The sequence below is a fragment of the Lithobates pipiens genome, unplaced genomic scaffold (assembly GCF_037356315.1).
Source record: "Lithobates pipiens isolate NorthernLeopardFrog02 unplaced genomic scaffold, aLitPip1_a1.2 Scaffold_19, whole genome shotgun sequence".
Classification (NCBI taxonomy): domain Eukaryota; kingdom Metazoa; phylum Chordata; class Amphibia; order Anura; family Ranidae; genus Lithobates; species Lithobates pipiens.
Genome location: NW_027507764.1, coordinates 481,923,869 through 481,941,092, shown reverse-complemented (window position 1 = coordinate 481,941,092; position 17,224 = coordinate 481,923,869). Strand labels below are relative to the sequence as shown.

At 45.4% G+C, this 17,224-nt stretch overlaps 1 protein-coding gene and 1 long non-coding RNA gene across 2 annotated transcripts in view; one reads left to right on the top strand and one right to left on the bottom strand.

The window, feature by feature from the left end:
• The window catches only part of ZNF704 (zinc finger protein 704), a 159,540-nt gene that overhangs the window by 128,222 nt on the left and 14,094 nt on the right, over positions 1–17,224 (top strand). Inside the window, exon 8 of the mRNA XM_077492928.1 lies at positions 13,120–13,211. Coding sequence (XP_077349054.1) covers positions 13,120–13,211 — 92 coding nt within the window. The remainder of the gene's footprint in view (positions 1–13,119; positions 13,212–17,224) is intronic.
• Positions 1–17,224, bottom strand: part of LOC143997348 (uncharacterized) — a 59,737-nt gene that overhangs the window by 37,587 nt on the left and 4,926 nt on the right. Inside the window, exon 2 of the long non-coding RNA XR_013277678.1 lies at positions 9,960–10,034. This is a non-coding gene — a long non-coding RNA (uncharacterized LOC143997348). The remainder of the gene's footprint in view (positions 1–9,959; positions 10,035–17,224) is intronic.

Genomic DNA, 17,224 nt, shown 5'->3' with positions numbered 1-17,224 from the left:
CGCCGATCACGTTGTAAACGGCCGCTGTGATTGGCTGTTTACAGCGATCTGTGTTTGCCTGTCCCCGGGGGACACGGCGAACACAGAACTTCCGCGATGCGCACCCGCGGCGGCGCGCATTGCAGAAGTAAACATCAGGACGTCCAGGGACGACCGCCCGGACGAACGCGCCTGCTCTACGGCCGTCATTCGGCTATAGGGCGGGCGCGAGGTGGTTAAAGAACCATTTGTTCTTGTTAATATGCCTTTTCACTAGAATTTAGCTACCTAGGTTTAATTATAGTTATTTTATATTTGTTGCTCATTGGAATGTACTGGCTAATACCATTATTTAATATGTCTTAAAGCACTCCCATTTTTCCTTTATGTTCTATGTTTCTAGCGTTTTATCCCATTTAATGTTGTGTAGTATGGGGGGCGTGGCCGGATGGGGGTGTGAGTGTGTGTGAGTGGTTGCAGATGCACCGTCCACCGTCCTACCGCTCTCCCTGATGGGAACTGGGTGTGAGCGCTGACCCACCCGATGAGCCCTGCCGCCTGAGCCGCTTTGTGCTTGCCCAGCCCCCGAACCGTGTGCCGAAGCTACGGCGGGACTTCGGAGGGACACTCGTAGAGGTTTACCACAGAGAGGAGAAGGGCTGCGCTGTGGAGGACTGGAGGACTGGACCTGCTTATTGGAGGTACCTGTGGGGGAGCCCCTGGGCTACTGGGGGCACTATAGCTTGGACATTGCATTCTCATACTGACACCAGAGAGGACGGACTGGGGGCTGTCTAAGTGGGGATAAGGCGTTGCTCCCCCCCCCCGCCCCCTCCTGGCGCTCCCTTTTCCAAAACTCCTTCCCTTTCCTTATGTTGGCCGGATTCTTTCCCTGATTCACCTTCTCCTTTGCTTGATCTAATTGTTTTGCAATATAAATCTACAATTATGCTAAGCAAGAGGTCCACCGAAGACATGGCGCATGGTGAGGGGGGGCCATAAAACGCGGGCAGCAAAGGAGAAAGCGAATCAGGCTTCTGCAGTGACAGCAGCCGCAAAACTTGAACGCTTTGCCCATGCAGCCTCACCACCAAAAGGAGGCCATCATCAGTTGGCGGGGCAAACAAAGGTGCAGGTCGCAGGTGCAGATAGGAGAAGTGCAGGTCAACCTGTACCAGGCTCCGCTACCCCAAGCACCAGGAAAAATGTGAGCAATCTAGGCTCAGGGGATGGTAGGGCTACCTTTGGGGTAAGCAACCCAGTAGAACTCCCAGAAACTGAGGATGGTGAACCTACACTGCGGGATATACTCCTAGCGGTAAATGAATGTAAGGACTCTATCTCTGGCCTTAATAACCAATTGAGTGGTATAAAAAGTGAATTACAATCAATGAGCCAATTGCTGAGCAACACCATTGAAAGAACTGCTGCACTTGAAGGTAGACTAAGCTCAGTTGAGGACGAGCTACCACCACTACAACAAAAAGTTTTGGCATTACAGAATCAAATTGCTAAACAGGCATATAAGTTGGACGAAATGGACAATAGAAATCGCAGGAACAACGTGCGTTTGATTGGGCTGCCGGAGGGTAGCGAGGGCTCTAACCCCGTAACCTTCCTAGAAAGCTGGTTGAAAGAACTTTTAGGGGATACCTCTTTCTCTTCATTATTTGCAATAGAAAGAGCACATAGAGTCCCTGCTAGGTCTCGGCAGCCAGATGAACGCACTAGACCATTATTATTTAAATTGTTGAATTATAACGACCGGATGATTCTGTTGCAAAAGACCAGAGATATGAGGGACATCTTCTATAAGGGGACTAGAGTATCGTTCTATCCAGACTTTTCACCGGAGTTGCAAAAAAAACGGGCAGAGTTTATCCCTGTTAAGCGCATTCTTCAGAAATGTAAAATAACTTACGCTTTGTTGTATCCGGCCCGATTACGGATGACTGCCTTGGGCTCAACCCTTTTTTTCAATACCCCAAAGGACGTTGAAAGATGGCTGGAGGAACATAAAGGGGACTTCTAACGATTGTTACGTTTTAGAAATTGTGATTTCTCCCCCCCCCCTTTTTTTTTTTTTTTTTTTCTTTCCTTTTTCTTTTGTTTGCTTAGTTTTGTTTGTGCTTTGAAAAAAGCAGAGGGGAGCTGTTAACTAGTAGTTGTAAAAGTATTGGGTGTGGTGTGTTTAGTCGTCAGTTAGATAGTGACCAAAAAGGGGTTGGGGGGAGGTGGGTGGGGAATATACACGAGGTATTATCTTACAGGTAAGAATGTATACCACACTTGTTTACACAAAAAATGTTAAGAATCAATTTAAAACTTGCTTATTTACTCTTTTCCCCCCACGTGAGGTGTAGGAATATGGGCATTTAGAAAAGGGAGAAGAAGGGAGGAAGGGAAAGGAGAGAAAAATCCCTTTTTCCCCCCCCCCTGGCTTTATTTATTTTTTTCTCATTTCCATTTTTGGTTTTATTAATGGTATTGAAAAGCACTGTATTGGAAATGTTGGTATGAGGGGTGCCACGCTATGCCATGTCACGAACCAGGAATGTATCACAAAGGGGAGAGGGGTGGGGGGGGGTTTTGAGATAGGTGGAAACCTTAAATATGTATAATTATGGTATATTAATATACACGGTGAATGGGGGGGGTGAGCTGGTGTCTTATCCCCCTCCTCTCCATTGGAAATCTATTTTTTTTTTTTTTCTCTCTTGTTCTTTTTTTCTTCCTTTTTTTTTTCTTCTTACTTTTATCCTTGGTTTTATTTTGGTATTGAAACGCACAGCATTGGAAATGTCGGTATAAGGGGTATTACGCCATGCCATGGTACGAACTGGGAATGTATCACAAAGGGGATAGGGGTAGGGAGTGGGGGGGGGGGGTTTGAGATAAGTGGAAACTTAAAATATGCATAATCATGGTATACTAATACATAGGGTGAATGGGGGGGACGAGCTCACTTCTTACCCCTCCCTCTTATTGTAAATTTTAGCCTCTTTTTTTTTTTTCTCTTTTTTTTTGGGGGGGGGGGGATGAGGGACTAGAACTAAAGGGGGTGGGAATTTGATGTTTAACAGTCTGATTGATATCGGGAAGGTGGGGCTTATAAAAGAGGGGGAGGGTGGAGGGATGGGACGGTGCTCTGGTATTAGGGTGTATAGAGAATGAGAGGGCCACGGCAGGGACCCCTAGGGGAGACCCAAGTGGGTAGGGCTGTGAGGGAGGGGAAGGTTGGGGGGGTTGGGAGGGTGGGGGGGTGGGTGGGTGAGGGGGAGGGGTGGGTAGGCGGGGGCGAGGGGGATGGGTGGGTCTTCAAGCACGCGCTGTGTGTACTGGGGGAATGGTGGACGTAGGGTGGGGGGTGTTTTAGGGAGGGGGGGCTGCCCTCTTCCCCTCGCCCTTCACTATTTTTTCTTATAAACACTGACACCAATGAGTAGAGTGAGTATTACCTCATGGAACGTGAGAGGCCTGGGAGACCCAAATAAGAGAGCGGCGGTTATGCTAGAAACAGAGGGAAGGGGACCTGGTCTGCTTTTTCTACAGGAGACGCATCTAACCCCAAAAACAGCTTGGCAATTAAACAATCGGAAGTTTCAGGCATACTACCATTCCTTCCACTCCTCCTACTCTAGGGGAGTGAGTGTCTTAGTAAGGAGGGGTACGGATTTTCTATGTAAGGAGTCCTTAATCGACGAGGAGGGTAGGTTTGTCTTTCTGTACTGTCTGATTGATGGGCAACATTATATTTTAGCTAATATTTACATACCTCCTCCTTTCAAGCTGGAGGTTATGCATAAATTACTTGCGTTCAGCCTGGATAAACTAGGTATCCCGTGGGTAATACTAGGGGACTTTAATGAAACACTGGATAGTAGCCTGGATAGATTCCCTTGCCCGGATGGGAATAAAATAGGTAGATTGCAGGGGTTCTTATTAGAAATAGGACTGGGTGATCTTTGGCGAATACGACACCCCCAGGAGAGACAGTACTCCTGCCTCTCTAACACTCATCATACCCTATCAAGGATAGATATGGTCCTTGGGAATAAGGAGGCATCGGGGTTAGTACAGGATATAGAGTACGGCGTAAGGGGTATTTCAGATCATTCTCCCTTGTCTATTACTATGAGTGCGGGAGATAGACTGGGCCCTGGGGAGTGGAGGGTAAATCCAGGTTGGCTGGAACTCATTGGAAGATCTAGTCATATAATGGACAGGATGGGGGAATTTCTCCAAAACAATAGGGGCTCAGCGACACCTGGAATAGTTTGGGACTCCTTAAAGGCCTATATTAGAGGTATATTAATACAGCAAATTGCGACAATTAAGAGGCAAACTCGAGATCAGGAGAGCTTAATAAGAAATGATGTTATCCAGGCGGAGCGAGCGTACATAGAGGATCCATCGCTAGACAGGCAGAAGGCATGGCAGGAAAGCCAACAGGTATATAAAATGGCACTCTTGAAGAAGGCGGAGAATAGGCGTATATTTCAACGCCAACATTATTTTGGCGAGGGGGAGAGGGTGGGTCGTGCCCTCTCCCTTTTAGTTCAAACTAATAGCTCTTCGACAACGATACAAACGATTAAAACCCCGAATGGCGACCTTGTCTCCAATCCCTCTGTGATCATGAAGGTACTCAGCGACTATTATAAAAACTTATACAAATCCACTATACAGGGCTATCCTGTTGATTTTTTACACCAAACAGCAATTCCAACTCTATCAGAACATGATAAAATGAGTCTTGAACTACCACTCACGGTAGAAGAATTAAAAAACGCAGTGGCGGAAATGCCCAATCATAAATCCCCAGGCCCTGACGGGCTCCCAATAGAAATCTATAAATGCTATGGCGAAGTGCTGTTGCCGGAACTCCTGGCAACGCTAAATCAGGCATTGGAGGTGGGTGAACTTCCCACTTCCATGCTGGAGGCAAACATCACTTTAATACTTAAGGAGGGGAAGGATCATCAAGAAGTTTCGTCATATCGGCCAATATCTTTGCTATGTTCCGATGTAAAAATACTAGCCAAGGCCCTAGCGACTCGCCTAAACAACTGTATCCATAAATTGATACACCCAGACCAGTCTGGATTTATCCCGGGCAGGTCAACCAGCATTAATATAAGGAGAGTTTTTCTTAATATACAGATACCTAGGGACAACGATGGACCTGGAGCTATATTAGCTCTAGACGCCACTAAGGCCTTTGATAGCTTGGAATGGGGCTACCTATGGGGAGTGCTGGAGCGCTTTGGTTTTGGCCCTCTATTTATCCAATGGGTAAAGTTGCTGTATAATAGACCTAGGGCAAAAATTAAAATGGGAACTGTATTTTCTGAAGCATTCCAGCTTGAAAGGGGGACGAGACAAGGATGTCCGTTGTCCCCCCTCCTGTTTGTACTGGCTATGGAACCCCTGGCTGTCCTGACGAGATCGCGTCCGGACATCCAGGGATTCCGACGTGGATGGGGGGAAGATAAAATCGCTTTGTTTGCGGACGATGTTTTGTTCTTTATCGGGGATATGAATTCTACCTTGAACAATGTGGTACAGATGATGGGGGAGTTTGGGCAACAGTCGGGTCTGGTAATCAACTGGAATAAATCAGCACTCCTACCGTTGACCAGACCTGGGGATTCATCCCCACCTACAATTATGTGTCTAGAGGTGGTGTCTAAGCTGAAGTACTTGGGTGTCTGGATTACTGGAGAAGTAAACCAGTATGTCAAGGAGAATCTGGTACCACTGTTGATAAAACTGAAACAGAAGGTTAACAACTGGTGTTGTCTCCCTCTCTCCGTGGCGGGGCGCTGCAACTTAATTAAAATGATCTGGCAGCCACAAATTTTATATATCTTGCACAACTCTCCAATTTGGATCAACCAAGAGTGGTTCAAGAAATTGGAATCGCTATTTCGTGATCTAGCTTGGAAGAAAGGGCAAGCTCGGATTAGGCTACAGACGCTGCAGCTCCCGGTCAAGAGAGGAGGAATGGCGATACCACATCTGAGATCATATTTCTTGTCAGCTCAACTCCAGCATTTAGCTGGGGCTGGGCTTCAAAGTGGAGAGTGCCCAAATCATAAATTGATGACTGATAATGCCCCGCATAAATCATTGGTTGAAGTTCTGGAAGCTGACTCATTTGCTCATAGGTGCCCTACTAATGCACTAGTGGGGAAGGTGTGGCGGACAGTAAAGCAACTTATGGGTTATGTGGGAGTGACCGATTATACCCCTTTATGGTATAATAGAAACCTGGCTGAATTAAGCAGCATAGATAGATCCTTGGAATGGGAGAGGCAGGGGATTAGTAGGCTAGTGCAACTATATGAAGGGAATCTTATGAAATCCTTTGAAGACCTTAGGCAAGAATTTAGTATCTCCAACAAGACGTTTTATAAATACCTGCAACTGAGGCATGGAATTCTAGCACAGTACGGGTCACTAGTTATTGAAAGGACCGAAACTTCCCTGTTCCAGGGCCTTATTGACCGAAGGCAGGCAAAGGGCCAGATCTCTAGGCTTTACATAAAACTTAGGGATAGAACCTTGAAGGGGGAGGGACCCGATAAGAGCAGGCGTGGATGGGTAGGGGATATGGGGCCGATAACCCAGAAGCAATGGGACGAGACACTTGAACAAGGAAGTTTGGTTTCCATATCTCCATCACAGCGAATGTCTCACTTGTTTCTTATACATAGAGCATACCATACCCCCCATAAGATGTGGAAAATGGGTAGGAAACCCAGGGATGAATGCCCCAGATGTGGGGCACCAGGTGACCTTCTTCACATGGTGTGGAAATGCCCAAAATTGTACAGGTATTGGATGGAAATTGTACAGAGAATAAATAGGACTTTTAAGACCACTCTGAAACCAGAGGCCAAGGTTTGCTTATTGGGCATCCTAGAGGAGGGTAGAATTCATTCTCCAACATGGACGTCTATACTAAGGTGCCTGTACCAGGCTAGGCGGTTAATAGCAATAAACTGGCAAGCCAAAAACCCTCCTGTATTGGAAGCATGGGCAAATGCAATTAACTCCACAATCTGGTGTGAACGAGCGATGTTCATAAAGCAAAATAATTTAAAGAAATTCAGGGCACTATGGAACCCCTGGTTGAGTGATATGGGTTACCCCTTGAGTGGGGTTGCCGAAGGATAGACCCAGAACCTGCTAGTTTGGTTCGTGGCCGCGGGGGGGGGGGGGGCTTTCCACCTCTCCACCCCCTTTTGGTGGACTTCTCTGTGGGTGCTACTCTTCTACCTTTTTTTTTTCTTTTTTCTCTCCTCATGGCGACCAGGACCTCCCAACCAGCCAACCATGATTGAGGTGGCTGGGACAAACAGCACGTGCTCGAGGTGGGGGGGAGGGCTGGGGAGGGGGGCTGAGGGATAGTTAAGTAGGAAAGCCTGTAGTAACTTGAATATTGTATATGGCTCTGTTTTTATTATATATGTATGAAGACAATGGTTTTTTTTTGATTTGTGAAAGCCACTGTAAACTTGTGTTTAAAAAACTTAATAAAGAGAAATTGGTTAAATGTTGTGTAGTATAGAACGCAGCTTTGTAAAGTTGGCTCTTTTGAAATGTAATATTCATGGCCTGTCCTTGTGTCTCCTTTTCCTATGATTTACAGTGAACATAATTACTCTGTGATTGCTGTTTCCCAAGGTACAAGACTCAGATTTTGCCCTGAGTTTTGATATGCCCTCCCTGTACCAAGGTCAAGGATCACTAGGTTGCCTTTTTTACGAGTGGTGAAGTCCTTTTTCTCTCAGCTGCTCAAAAGGAACTGGTCTTGGCACAAGCCGACCTCTTTTGCCAACCCAATAAAGAGGAATATTTATGTACCTGTAAATTACAAATTAGAGTACAAAACAGGAGACTGATCCCTCCCCTTTTCTTCTGTAATCTACTTACTGTTATATGGGTATGCTAGGGGTCCAATAAAGCAAAGGTAGCTGCATATAACACATGGTCAAAGAATCAACTCCAGTGTCCTATACTGTACTCTAAGATCATTTACAGATATGTCAGTTCCTCTTTTTTTTTGTCTCTCAGTTTTGCACATTTTAATGCAATAAAAAAAATAACAAACAAATGAATGAAAACTTTAAAAAAACTTTGATTATTAATGGTGAAAAAAAGATAAAAAATAACCAGAAAAATTTGAGTTAATGAAGTATAGTAAGTTGTTTTTTTAGGAATGACAAGTGTTAAAGTGGAAGTAAACCCATCCATTTAGCAATTCTAGAAAACCGTTTCATTTCTGGCACATGCCGGGAATGTAACACTCCCATTGGTTGTGCTCTCAACCAAACTGTCAAACCATTCAATGGCTGGTGTCATAGCTGATCACATGTGCATCATCAAGGCAGTTGTATATCAAACAGAGGCCAAGATGGCAGCTTCCTTGGCTGAAAATAATAGGAGGGTTTACATGGCTAAATAGAAACACATTTTAATATATATATATATATATATATATATATATATATATATATATATATATATATATATATACCAGCCTTTCTCAACCTTTTCAACACAGAGGAACCCTTGAAATAGTTCTCCGGTCTCAGGGAACCCCTACTAAAAATTTGAAATCTAGAATTCATGATACATTAGTGTGATGATTGTTGGGAACAATGGTCCTTACATTTGTGGTCTTTGGGAAGAATTACCCCCTTACAGATAGCTAAAAAGGATCAATGGGATCTTGGGAACAGTGGGAACTTATCTGAGAGGCAGAAATTGCCCAATGCTGAAGGAACCCCTAGCAGCCTCTGGAGGAACCCTAGTGTTCCACGGAACCCTGGTTGAAAATCACTGGTATATACTGTATATAAATATCAGCAGAAAATGAGTGCTAATGAAAGGAAAAAAGTTACTTAATACCGCGTACACACGATTGAATTGTCCGGCGGACTTAGTCTGCCGGACCACAGTACGCCGGACAATTCGATCGTGTGTGGGCTCCAGCGGACTTTTTCATCATAAAAGTCTGGCGGACTTAGAAAGTAGTTTTGACTCAAAATTTGTCCGCCGGACTTGGCTTTCAGCAGACAATCCGTTCGTTAGTGTGCTAGTCGGACTAAGAATGACGCATGCTCTGAAGCAAGTACGAGAAGGAAGCTATTGGCTACTGGCTATTGAACTTACTTTTTCTAGTCCCGTCGTACGTGCTGTACGTCATCGCGTAATGCCCCGTACACACGAGCGGACTTTTCGACATCCAAACTCCGACGGACTGAGTCCGGCGGACTATCCGATCGTGTGTGGGCTGCAACGGACTTTAGCGAAGCTAAAGTCTGACGGACTTTAGAAATGAAGCATGCTTTAAATTTTCCCGACGGAACTCCGCCGGACCCGGTCCCCTTTGAAAAATCCGCTCGTGTGTGTGCTACTCCGACGGACTAAAACCGACGCTAGGGCAGCTATTGGCTACTGTCTAGGAACTTCCTACGTCGAATCCAGTCGTACGTCATCACGTTCGACTCCGTCGGAGTTTGGTGTGATGGTGTGTGGTCAAGTCCGTTCGGTCGAAAAGTCCGCCAGAACTCCGTCGGAACTCCGGCGGAACTCCGGCGGAACTCCTTTGGAGGTCTGTCAGACTTAATCCCTCTCGTGTGTACGGGGCATTAGAAATCGCCGGACTTTCAGAGTGTCCGTGTGTGGCCAAGTCCGTCTGTTATAAAGTCCGGCGGATTGTTTGCCGGATTGTTTGCCGGACCAAGTCCGCCGGACAATTCGATCGTGTGTAAGCGGCATAAGAATAACTAGGGTTAACTAAAGTTTAATAAGGAGTAAATAGGAACAAATTTTATTTAAAAAATATATATTTTTCCTTGTAAAATTGATTTAAGTGGTTGTAAAGCCTTACATACAGTATATCATGTGAAGTGACTAGCCTCAGGTGATACACAGAGATTAAATAGATCCTTCTACATACATTGTACCTGTCAATCTGCAGTCTTCTCTTCTCTACATCCATTCAAAGTGCTGTATTTTTAAAGTTTGTCTGAGAGTTCAGACTGTCAAAAAAGCAGATATACAACATTATATTAGAAAAGTATAAACTTAAAAAATACAAAAATAATGTTGGCCCAAAACCATTCTAACTTGTCTTTAGCAACTTACTGCCAGAACAGTTTTGTTTGTTGATATTCACCCTGTAGGTAAAGGATTAATTAATATTTTGATTTTGCTTTTAGGTCATTTTAAATTTCTCTGTACACTTATATTTAATTCTGAAAGATATTTATATAACTGCCTAATGTGAAGAACAGTGATGTGTAACCCACACCAACAAAACAACAAGTTATACCAATTAGTGATCTATTAAAGCATTCCCGTTACCGTACATACTCGTGTATAAGCCGAGTTTTTCAGCACATTTTTTTCAGCACGTTGATTGAGGCTCCCACTTACCTGTTCTCCGGGGCAGTGCGGGTGTTATCTGGTTTCTCCCGCTCATCTGCGGACGCCTGCAGCCTCTGTGTGTGGACCAATGACTGCTGACATCATTGCTCTTCCTTTCTGCTGCACACCAGCAGCCTCTGTGTTGTCTGTGCCATCCTGGGCAAGAACCTGTCCGCTTCTGTGTGCTGGTACCTGGGCCGCACCGCATCTTTGTCGGATGCAGCTGCTCTACTTCTCCCGCTCTTCTCCAGGGCTGTGACCTATTGGTATCTATTTTTATTTTTGAAATTTACCAGTAGCTGCTGCATTTCCCACCCTAGTCTTATACTCGAGTCAATGAGTTTTCCCAGTTTTTTGTGGTAAAATGAGGTGCCCCGGCTTATATTCAGGTTGGCTTATACTCAAGTATATACGGTAACTTGATTTTTAGTTTTTGGTAATGTACTGCATTAACGGCACACACTTCCTGAAACCGGTGCTGTGTGGCTTCCTCTCTGTCTTTTTTATTCATGTTACATTCACACTTTCCAGCTAGGTTTGAATCTGATGATGGCTCTGAGAAGCATCTTGGTAGTTAAAGTACATGTGAAGCTTTACCCTGTAAAACAACTCACTCAGTTTAAGATAGAAATGAAAGACAAAACAATATATATATATATATATATATAATATATATATATATATATATATATACATACAGTGCCTTGCGAAACCTTTTGCCACATTTCAGGCTTCAAACATAAAGATATAAAATTTTTATTTTTTGTGAAGAATCACCAACAAGTCGGACACAATTGTGAAGTGGAACGAAATCTATTGGATTTTTGAAACTTTTTTAACTAATAAAAAAATGAAAAGTGGGGCGTGCAAAATTATTTGGCCCCCTTGCGTTAATACTTTGTAGAGCCACCTTTTGCTGCGATTACAGCTGCAAGTCGCTTGGGATATGTCTCTATCAGTTTTGCACATCGAGAGACTGAAATTCTTGCCCATTCTTCCTTGCAAAACAGCTCGAGCTCAGTGAGGTTGGATGGAGAGCGTTTGTGAACAGCAGTTTTCAGCTCTTTCCACAGATTATCGATTGGATTCAGGTCTGGACTTTGACTTGGCCATTCTAACACCTGGATACGTTTATTTGTGAACCATTCCTTTGTAGATTTTGCTGTATGTTTGGGATCATTGTCTTGTTGGAAGATAAATCTCCATCCCAGTTTCAGGTCTTTTGCAGACTCCAACAGGTTTTCATCCAGAATGGTCCTGTATTTGGCTGCATCCATCTTCCCCTCAATTTTAACCATCTTCCCTGTCCCTGCTGAAGAAAAGCAGGCCCAAACCATGATGCTGCCACCACCATGTTTGACAGTGGGGATGGTGTGTTGAGGGTGATGAGCTGTGTTGCTTTTACGCCAAACATATCGTTTTGCATTGTGGGCAAAAAGTTTGATTTTGGTTTCATCTGACCAGAGCACCTTCTTCCACATGTTTGGTGTGTCTCCCAGGTGGCTTGTGGCAAACTTTAGACCAGACTTTTTATGGATATCTTTGTGAAATGGCTTTCTTCTTGCCACTCTTCCATAAAGGCCAGATTTGTGCAGTGTACGACTGATTGTTGTCCTATGGACAGACTCTCCCACCTCAGCTGTAGTTCTCTGCAGTTCATCCAGAGTGATCATGGGCCTCTTGGCTGCATCTCTGATTAGTCTTCTCCTTGTCTGAGCTGAAAGTTTAGAGGGGCGGCCAGGTCTTGGTAGATTTGCAGTGGTCTGATACTCCTTCCATTTCAAAATGATCGCGTGCTCCTTGGGATGTTTAAAGCTTGGGAAATATTTTTGTATCCAAATCCGGCTTTAAACTTCTCCACAACAGTATTACAGACCTGCCTGGTGTGTTCCTTGGTCTTCATGATGCTCTCTGCGCTTTCAACAGAACCCTGAGACTATCACAGAGCAGGTGCATTTATACAGAGACTTGATTACACACAGGTGGATTCTATTTATCACCATCAGTCATTTAGGACAACATTGGATCATTCAGAGATCCTTGCTTAACTTCTGGAGTGAGTTTGCTGCTCTGAAAGTAAAGGGGCTGAATAATTTTGCACGCACCACTTTTCAGTTTTTTATTTGCTAAAAAAGTTTAAAATAGCCAATAGATTTCGTTCCACTTCACAATTGTGTCCCGCTTGTTGGTGATTCTTCACAAAAAAATAAAATTTTATATCTTTATGTTTGAAGCCTGAAATGTGGCAAAAGGTTGAAAAGTTCAAGGGGGCCGAATACTTTCGCAGGGCACTGTATATATAAAAATCGAAATACCTTTTTTTCTTGTTTTATAAGTGATCACACAACCTCTGTTCTCAACCTTTAGAAGGGGTTTAGAGAGGTGGGGGGGGAACAGCAGTACACTGATCTTCCCAGTGAATGGCTGTGCAGTTAAGCAACGTGAGCCAAAGTCTTGGCCATTGGACGACAGGCAGGCCATCCTCCCAGCACAGCCAGAAAACTGACCACGCTGAGATGGATGTGCTCTCATGCCTAGCATTGTCAGTTTGAAAATGGAAAGCAGGGGGACTGGCAGGATCACCAAGTATTTCACTGAAATGAAGAAATACAGAGTGCATACTGCTAAACAATTAGCATGATCATGTAAATGAACCCTTTCCTGCAATATATGAAATATGTCTGTTTATATTTTCAGGTCCGTCTTCCGTGCATTACAAAACTTGAGGAACATACACAACCAGTTCAGACGGTGTTATCTTCCTCTACCAGAGCTGCTGTAGTAACAAGGTATGTTAAACCACTGTGTCAGACTTCCAGCTTGGAGAATCAAAAAAGACACACTACAATACACTAAATGCTTTTGGTAGGTAAAAGAAGAAAAGAATGCAGGCACCTCTGAGTGTAGACTGTTACATAAGTAAACCACAATAGTAAAAACTCACTTTTTATTACTTTTTATTTACTTAGAAGTCCAGGGATGCATCTATGGCACTGGTCCATAGGAAGAGTTGTTCTGGCTGCTCTGGCAGCTGTTGTGGCTGGCAAGATAGTGGTGTGTAGGAGGATAGCCGAGAGAGAGAGGGGTGGAGTGTTCTCTGGGCCGCAGCGCTGGTTGAGATGACGTCACTGGCGTCATCCCGACCATCGTTGCAGTCCCAGCTCGAATTTCATGAATCAGGTTTACATCTACTTTAAGGTAGATATTAAGGCAAAAAACATAATTATTATTTTATTTTCAAAATAGTAATTGACTCAGGGACAGGACTCAGGAGGGAAAGAAATTAGAACGGCAAGCACACACACATGAAACTGACTCTAACAGTGACACTGACAGCAGTGTGCAGCAGCACAGATGATGATGACAACCTCACCGACATGATATATCCCTTCTAGAGTCTCAGTGACAGTGTCTCTCTCCAGGCCAGGTGGTCCCTTCAGTCCACTCCAGTCCAAACAGCACTGACAGTCCCGCTTCTGGCTTGCCTTGCTCCCATCTGGCAGACCCTCACACAAGGCTCCAGCCGCTCACTTGCACCATGACAGGCTCAGTCACCACCTCCGCCAGACCCGCACCCAAACACACTGTAGCAGGCACTCAGATAGTCTTGGCCTAGCGCCACAGCCATATTTTAACCGCTTCAGTATTGGCCACTTTTACGCCCTTCCTGCCCAGGCCATTTTTCAGCGCTGTCATGCAAATGTCACTTTAAGGCTAGGTTTCCACTAGTGTGACTTTTCATGCGAATTGGGACTAAAAAGTCGCATGACAAGTCCTACCCCATGATTTCCAATGAGTAACGTTCATATCTGTGCGTATCTTCAAGACGCAGTGACTTCAAAATAGTCCCTGCACTACTTTGGTCCCACTTTTATGTGACTTGAGGTCCACAGACCTCAAGAATATACAGGCGTTGCTTCAAGCCGCAGCAAAAAAATTGCGGTAAAAAATCTCGGCAAAATCGCACAACTTTGGGGACGCAATAGTGGAAATAGCCTAAATGAGAATTGCACAGTCATGCAACACTGTACCCAAATTAAATTTGTATCATTTTGTTCACACAAGTAGAGCTTTCTTTTGGTGGTATTCAGTCACCACTGGGTTTTTTAACTTTTTGCTAAATAAATGATAAAAGTCAGAAAATTGTTTTTCTCTGTAATTCACCGACTGACACAGCTCCTCTCTTAGCCATTGGGTTGTTACACGACCTTTAGGAGAAGACTAGGCATAACATGTTATGAAAAACACAGAACTTTTAGTTCCACCCAAGGGTCGGTCCCTTAGGTAACAACCCCCCAGCTTGCCATGCAGCCCTCAGTTTTATTTTGCCTAGTTTTTTCTGCAAAAGCTTTGCTTTTTGCGCAAGATGAAAGATCCTGTGATCTGCTATCAACAGCCGACTGGGTGACAGGCTGGATACTCTTATCCTTGCAGTCTCCCCAGCTTGGCCAGCGAGCGTGTGCAGGTCAGAGCTATGGGCTGGGCCGGCAACAACGTACCTCAGCTGCAGAGGTGGTCGGTGACCTTTAATGCTCCGGGGCACACATATGACCGGGCTACTGATGTGTGCGTCACAGTGTGCCATGGCCAGCAGCCACCCCGTACTGATCGGAGAGTGAGTCTGTGATGGAATGTCTCCCAGCTCTGCAGGACTGGTAAGTACAGCTCTCCCTGCCTCGGTGGGACTGAGCAGCTGGGCATTCCCTGGGAGGTTGATTCGGGGGTCCCTCACTTCCCTCTCTACTCTCCCTGTCCCTCTCTTCCCTCCCCCCTCCCTATGGGGGATGCTGCATGTGGCTGCTGAGCGGTGCATGTGTCATGTGCAGGGGCTCTCCGAGGAGCTCTCCCCTGGGGGGGCTGCGCTGGCTGGCTGTGCCTGATGTGTGTTTTTTCTCTTCCTGGGGGTGTCTGTTGAGGCTGTGTCTGTGATCCCTGCAGCGCTGTCCACCACCATTGTCTGTCACTGTCCCTCATGGTATTCAGTGTTCAGCGGCCATCTTAGGTGAGGGCATGGAACACCATGCTCTCCTGTAGCTTGACGTCCATTTTCCCTGTGGTTTTGTCCTTTATACTGGACACCCGGCAGCCATTTTCTTGAAGCCTGAGTACATTTTTTGAGCAGTCTCTAGGAGCAGCATGCTTTCCTGTAGTCCGTCGACCATTTTCTCTGTGCTTTATGTCACACTTGGCAGCCATTTTCTTTGAGCCTGGGCACATTATAGATCGGTTTCAGTGCCATAAGCAGCAGCTCTGGATGACACAGTGTGATTTCCTCTGCACCTGGGAGCTGACAGAGAACACAGGCACTACTTGCTGGACTATCGCAGAACCAGTCAGGGTGGTGAGTCCTGCGGGAAAGAGCCCCTCAGCCAGCAGCAGTTAGGAGGGTGAGACCATCACCGTCCTAAGTCCCTATCAAGTGGCAGACAGGGTAGGGTCAGCATGGCTTCAGATACTGGTGTTTCTTCCCCCGAAATCCAGGCAATTGCAACCGGTTCACCTGCAGAATGTGCAGTGCCCCCGGACGCTTTGTCGGCGATCCTAAATTCGTGTCCAGAACAAGAGATTCCTGGGCAGACGCGTCAGGCGCTCTGGTGGCTCAGTGGGGTCAATCTGAATCTGGTGTTGTCGGCGCTGCAAAAACCGCCATTTGAAAATACCAGAGAGATCCCTCTGTTGACTCTTTCCCAGAAAGTGGTCTTTCTAGTGGCCATCACATCGGCCAGGAGGGTTTCGTAACTGCAAGTCGCCCTATCTGGTTATCCACAAGGATAAGAAGGTGTTGCGTCTGCAACCTTCTTTTCTGCCGAAAGTGGTCTCCGCGTTTCACATCAATGAGGACATTGTGTTACCATCTCTGTGCCCTAAGCCAACACATCCTAAGAAGGTGGCCCTCCATTCCCTGGACGTGGCCTGAGCTCTGAGGGTGCATTCGTATGCTACGGCTCCCTTACAGATGTCAGACTTCCTGTTAGTTTCAGTGGCTGGTCCAAAGAAAGGCTTGGCGGTCTTGTCGGCCATAATTTCTAGGTGGATCAGACCGGTTGTAGTACAAGCCTACGCCTTGAAGGGGCAGGTGCCCCCCTTTCCGGTCACGGCCCACTCCACAAGGGCAATTGGAATGTTTTGGGCCTTCCGACATCAAGCGGTAACCTGGTCATCTGTTCACACCTTTACGGAATTCTACAAGGTAGATGTCAGTGCATCAGCTGATGCCTGTTTTGGCTGCAAAGTTTTGCAGGCAGCTGTATAGTTGCAATTGCATATGCAATTTTTCCTGTTTTTTTGGGTAAAAACGCAGTACCTTTAAGTTAATGCACTGTTGCATTTTTTACCGCAGTTTTGGTGCGGTTTGAGGGTGGTGCCTCTCTGTTGAGGAGCACTCTGTTTTGTGGTGTTTTTTTCCACACACTGTCGTTTTTGTAGGTAAAGTTATACTAGTTCCCACTTGCCATGGTGGATGAAGTTTTTATGCTGTTTTCCCACCCATTGTTTTGGCACTGCTTGGGGATGTCCCAATGGCTAAGAGAGGAGCTGTGTCAGTCTGTGAATATAAGAGAAAATAGGATTTTTGTACTCACCATAAAATCCTTTTCTCTGTAATTCACCGACTGACACAGCACCCGCTCCTCCTAATTTTCTTTACGTTATACTGCTTGTTGACGTACTGAGGGCTGCATGGCAGGCTGGGGGTTGCTACCTAAGGGCCCGCCCTTTGGGCGGAACTAAAACATGTTATGCCTAGTCTTCTCCTAAAGGTGGCGTAACAACCCAATGGCTAAGAGAGGAGCTGTGTCAGTCA